The sequence below is a fragment of the Cyanistes caeruleus genome, chromosome 6, assembly GCF_971803275.1.
Source record: "Cyanistes caeruleus chromosome 6, bCyaCae1.hap1.1, whole genome shotgun sequence".
NCBI lineage: Eukaryota > Metazoa > Chordata > Aves > Passeriformes > Paridae > Cyanistes > Cyanistes caeruleus.
In genome coordinates, this window is record NC_141706.1 from 53,933,555 (window position 1) to 53,939,454 (window position 5,900).

A 5,900-nucleotide genomic window follows, 5' to 3' on the forward strand; every position below is an offset into this window, starting at 1 on the left:
ATGTGCCATTCTCTCTAACATCCACCGTGGCCTTGTGAATAGCCTGCAAGGAAAGCAGAGATTATAATCAAGGACCTGAAGAGAGGGAAGCAGCTGGAAGAAGATTTGCTTGCTTTAACACTGTGAGACAATAATTCTTAAAAGAAAACACTGGATGAATGCAGAGCTGGTGTGGAAAAAAAAATACTAGTGTCCAAGACACTATCTTTCCAAGACAAGCAAGGTTTGCTCTGAGTTCAAAAACAGTTTTCTTCAAGAGTCAAATATGCCTGCTTGCAGAGACTGAGCAACACAGAAGGTATTTTTTTCTTAGAGTAATATTTTGTCCTTAACTGAACACAAAAGAAGAAATTTTTCATTTTGCATCAGTTTCTGTGTAAGCAAAATAATTCTCTCTGCAAAAACAATAGTGTCAGGCTTTATAGAGTGCCCTTCTGTAACACAGCCCATGGACAAGATTTTTCAAGGCTTTCTGTGGTAGGTATAGAAAATTTGTGTTTAGGAATTCACATGAGCTATTTCATTGGTTTTTGACAGCCCTCTGTTTTCTTCCTTCATTGTCTGCAACATATCTAAAATTTCCTTTCATGAGTCTCTGCTTACCCTTCACCAATTTACTTGGCTTTCCAGGCATCAGTCCCATATCTACAACCCAGGTGTTTCCACATAACATGGGGAAGAATGTGAGGAATCACAAATAATATATGATGGAAGGACCTCTAGAGGCCATTGAATGCCACCAACCCCCCTGCACTGTGTCACCACTGACACCAGATGAGGTTAGTCAGGATATAATCCAGTCAGGATGTGAGTACAAGGATGAAAATTCCCTAAGTAACCCATATGAGTTTTTGATCACCTTCATGGTGAAATTTTTTACATAATACCCAATCTGAATATCCCATTTTTTATATTTTTTGTGTTTTCTCTTGATGTATCTCAGTTCATCTGCAAGAAGAGTCTGTGTTCCATCTTGTCTGCACCTTTCTAATAAATATCTGTAGCCAGGGCTAAGAACCCTGCCTTCACCCTCATTTCTGACTGGCTACTCTGGCTCTCCCAGCCCCTCCTCAAACATCCAGTGCTCAGCCATCCTGCCCACCCTCCACTGCACTCACTGCTCCGGGGTGCCCACATGTCCCTTGTACTCAGGAGCCCCAAACTGGATGTGTTGAACTCCAGAGGCAGTCTCACAAGTGAAGAATAGAGGGAAGGCTCACCTCCCTCATGACACAAGGCATACACTCCTCGGGACTCTAGAGAAATAATTTTATTTATCTGCATACTCATTTCTTGTTTGTGAAATGGGGCTATCCCTGTCCCATAACTCTGTTGTCCATATAAATTCTGAAGTGCTCAGACAATGTAAAAATGAAAGGTGCATACATAGTATAAGAATGATTATTCCCAGACTTATGTCATAACTATGATTCTTGTCATGCATTACTTCTTTAATACCAGCTTTTTGTGAAATTATTCCTGCTATGCTTTCTGGTTGTTTTCTTCTTCAGAGACTTTCAGCTAAGTTTGTAGGATCACTGTGTTGTTGATATTAAGACAATTTAGTATTAAACTTAGGAACAACAGCTATTTAATACCTAACCATTTCCTTCCTTTATTACCATCATTAAGCAATGACTACACTCTAAGGGTAGCATCAACCTATTTGTAGGATTCAAACTGCATAAAAACAAGGCAGAAAAATCTCTTGATTATCATCCTTGCTTGTATACTTACTTTGGAAACCTTCAGAAGAAGATTTTTTGCCACTCCAGAGAGATCAGCCTGATCACTGAACACCTCTGTCACACCCATTTTCTTAAACAGGCTCTTAACATCATAGGAGCCCGAGACAGAGAACTGTGGAAGACCCAAGTAGATGTTCCTTTTCAAAAAATAAATAAAAATGTGAGTTTGTTATTGCAAGATCCCTTGAAGCAGTATCTCTTGCAGTTATATATCCATCCCAAATACCCAAGGAGCTAAGGCTTGGCTTCCTAAGGCAGTGATAAATCTCATGTTAAAGAATCAGAAACCGAGGTATCTGTCCCACCAGCCACAGTCTGATCTGCGGTGCAGGGGTAGGGTGATGGTCTATGAAAATGACTGACTGGGAAATATTATCCAGACTGGAGAAAAAGAAATTGTATTTTCTCTTTAACAGGATTCCTCCTACTGAAGGCAGGTTCTGGAGGGCAATCTACCCATCTGCAGGATCCTCTCAACTGGGAGCTGTGACTGGGGGAGCTGAGAGGGTTCCCCTTTGGTATGAATTCACATGATACCTTGTCTGGGTTAAAGGAGCTCAGTGCTTGTTCCTCAGAGCTGTACTTAGCAATTCATCATGGTATCCTAAGTTTTACCTTTCCTGGATGAGTAGTTTTGGCCTGTTCAATATTTAAACAAAGCCCCAGTTAAAATATTACCTGTTTTCAAATGATCTCAACCATTTAGCCACTGTTTCTTTTAGCAAAGCATCTTCCACCTGTTTCATTGTCCCTTCATCAGGCAGAACAAAAAATGAAGTAACATTTCCTTTGTATGGGATTTCTACTACCCAACAAGACAACTTCTCATCCCTGTGCACATTAAAGTCCTCGTTTTGATGCATCATTTTGACCTTAACAGAATTCTCAGCATCCAAAAAGAAGTCATCATCTCTCGTGTTGAAACTCTTGAAAGGTCTTTCCCAGGAGCCTTTCAAAAAAGAATGAGTATAGAATTTTAAAAAAGGAATAATAAAGTCGTGCCACATTAATTGATGCTTAAAATAATATACTTGAACTGCAGAGAAAGCAACAAGCCTACGTCAGTTTAAGGATTCTTGATCCTTGGCCTTGGAAAGAAACCTCGTTTCAATGGTTTTAATAAAAATCACACAAGAAAAGTATAGTTTGAGGCTTGCAGTGGAAAAGAAATGAGCCTTTATTCAGATAATAATAAATCTTTCATAGACTCCAACTATACAAGGTTCAGGTTTGTTTCTTTCATGCAGGTGTCATCTGTGTTTGACCATGTCCTGCACAGCCAAACACACGTACCTTCCAACAAATGGTCATAAATTCTGAATGTCTTCAGCTCTGAACCTGGCCTAAAATTTATATTACTTCTGCTGATTCTTATATTTTTTCATTCTTTTTTAAATTTCTCATATAGAAAATGATTCTATCTTTCAAATATTTTCCTGTGTAATTTAAAAATAGAAATATGTATGTTAAATTAGATTATAGGATGAAAAAAAAGTGAAAAAGTTTTGTTTGTTAGAACTTCCAGATCTTATTTGCATAGCTGCTACTCATGTCTGTCACTCACCTCTAAAGAAAATGTAGTTAATGAGAACCATCACATTTTCTGGATCAAGACTCTTCACTAAGTCAACAAATTTGCCATGTGTTTTTGTTTCCACATAGTCATTGATTTTCCTTAGAGCCTCTGGAGGATTCTTGAAGTTGGTAGAAATAGCTTCAGCATAATAAAAATTTGAGACATGATCCAAAAAGTTTTGAAGCAATTCCACGTGGTTATCTATGAACAGGGCATTGCCCATGTTCAACTGGACTTCTCGGTGAGGGTCATTCAGCAGCTGGAGGATTCGCTGGAATCCTTCATGAATCTCCTGCTCCTCCAGCTGAGTCAGGTTGAAGGCAAGGCCTTTGTGCAGCTCTCTGAGCGTGTTTGATCTGGCCCCCAGGGTGAGCATTGAAAAGGCAGTGGAGATACTCAAAGGAGAGAAGAAAATGTTCCCATCGTCAGACTCATCTCTGATCTGCCTGTAAAGCTTAAATGCAAAGTCAGCGTTGCTGGGGGCTAGCTTGACATGAGGCAAGTTTTCAACATCAGCCTGGGACTGGTCTTCTGGGGAATGGTGTGCTTGTTGTTCCTGCTGTTGACCCTGGACTTGAAGTCCAAAAAGCAGCAAACACAAATACAGTGCAGACTTCATTGTCCTGAATAGTCCTGTTAAGAAAGAACAGAGCAACTTTTAGGTCTAGAGAAGTTTTTATTTACTGAATAAAAAGATTTTTTATTCTAGATACTGATTTTCAGATGTCAGTCATTAAAACTACTATTTTTTTGGAAATACTCTTCTACTTGGCCTCTGGACAGTCTATTTCTAGTCAGTTGACCAAGGAGCAAAGGAAATAAGACAATAATGTGGTATTTCCAGGGAAGAATCAGCTTTCCTGAGGTATTATGTGTGAAATAGTCCTTACTTCTGACCAGCAGAAGTACTGGTGGTGAGCAGAACCACTCCGTGCATTCCTAAGTACCTTGGGGTACCTGGCTGAGTTCATGTATTGGCACCCATCTATCTGGTAAGTATTTTGGCAGAGTGACCAACTTTTGCTGATACGTTTCTGTGGTACCCACGGTCTTGTTATGACTTTGGTTTTCAGGCACTGCAGATAGTCAGTTATAGCAGTATAAAAAATCCACCAAAATGCTCAGCCTTTAAACTGCTAATATATTTCTGACTCTTATATAACAGCTCTGACTCAAGACCTATATTATTTCAATATTTTACCTTAAGTGTTCAAGCAAATAGAGGCTAAATCAAGAAAGTTTATTGACACAATGTGCTCTATATTGCACATAAGTTATACATAATGTTGCAAAGCTCAAGACTCAAGAGCTTAGGAAAAGCTACAGTGGCATCTGCCTTGCTGTGTGTATGAAACTTGATGACCCTTCCCTTTGCTTCAACTGACAGAAGCTAAATCATCATAACCCCACAGTATCTCTTCCATCCTTTTGGTGGAATAATCCTGTGACATATTGGAGAAGAATGCTCTCCATATAGGGCCTCACCTAAATTATCTCAAATGACAGAAATTCAAACCCATGAAGCAAGCAGTGGCCCTCAGGGAAACAGGGACGGTCTGAATTCTGTTCATAGCAGCTGTATACTTATTCTGAAGAGTGAGATTCTGCCCAGAATCTGCCTCAGACTGTGTGTCTAAAGCCAGGTCCAGGTCTTGCGCCAGACTTACTATGGGGAGTTGTTATTTCCAAATGGACTTTTCTAAATGTCCATTATGAAAAACTGGAGATAAAAGCTGTTGAAGTGCTGAGTATGGGAGCTATGCTCAGCATGTCTAAAATGCTGGGTGTAAACACTGACTCAGGAAAAAAAGGCATTCAAACTCTTGATAATTCATTTTTGTTCTGGTAATAACTTGTTTCATAATTCCCCAAATCTGCCTTTGGGAGAGACTGATTTCTCTTCCTGGCTACTTGCAAGTAGCCTGGTCTTTAATCATACTAGACAGAAATGAAGCTGCTCTCATTGATCCTGCATCAGCCTGGAATAGTTGGGACATTGAGATTTCAACTAAATTTATTCCTCTGGGAGCAGAGACAAGGGTTTTTTCCTTATCTTGGTATTGATTGTTGGGTATTCATTTTGGACCTCATAACCCTGTCATCCTGTCACTGTAGCTAGGAGCTGGATTACTGAATGAATTCTCCTTCAAACATTCAGAACATGCTTCCAGAAGCTAAAATAATTTCCAATTACTGTACAAAACAAGTTAATCTTACCAGTAAATAGCAGGGATCACACACAGCACACAATCAAAGACTTCTAAGAAAGTATAATGTGGTACTTACTGTGCCGGACTTTTCTTTCACAATGCTTCTCCCCTCTTATTCATTTGCTTCCTAGTATTATTAGCATCCACTGGTAAAGATTAAACAGGGCAAATAAGAGTTATTTGCAAAGCAAAGATTGAATAAACTCTTTCTTTCCTGGATATCAAATATTTAAAGTATTTTTCCCATCACACAGCCAGAACAATGCCAGCCCCTAGCCAGCTCTAAAGGGAAAGAAAGACCAGGGACTTGGCTGCTCTTGGCTCAAACTAAACTGTAAGTAAAAGAGTTTTACCAATAACTGTGGT

General features: G+C 39.4%; 1 protein-coding gene across 1 annotated transcript in view; it reads right to left on the reverse strand.

Moving 5' to 3' along the window:
- LOC111929852 (alpha-1-antitrypsin-like) overlaps nucleotides 1–5,699 on the reverse strand; it is a 6,763-nt gene extending 1,064 nt beyond the window's left edge. The window contains exons 1-5 of the mRNA XM_023927632.2: nucleotides 5,611–5,699; nucleotides 3,313–3,957; nucleotides 2,427–2,697; nucleotides 1,738–1,885; nucleotides 7–43 (exon numbers count right to left, since the gene is read on the reverse strand). Coding sequence (XP_023783400.2) covers nucleotides 7–43; nucleotides 1,738–1,885; nucleotides 2,427–2,697; nucleotides 3,313–3,943 — 1,087 coding nt within the window. The 5' untranslated portion in view covers nucleotides 3,944–3,957; nucleotides 5,611–5,699. The remainder of the gene's footprint in view (nucleotides 1–6; nucleotides 44–1,737; nucleotides 1,886–2,426; nucleotides 2,698–3,312; nucleotides 3,958–5,610) is intronic.
- Between the last annotated feature and the right edge of the window lie 201 nt (nucleotides 5,700–5,900).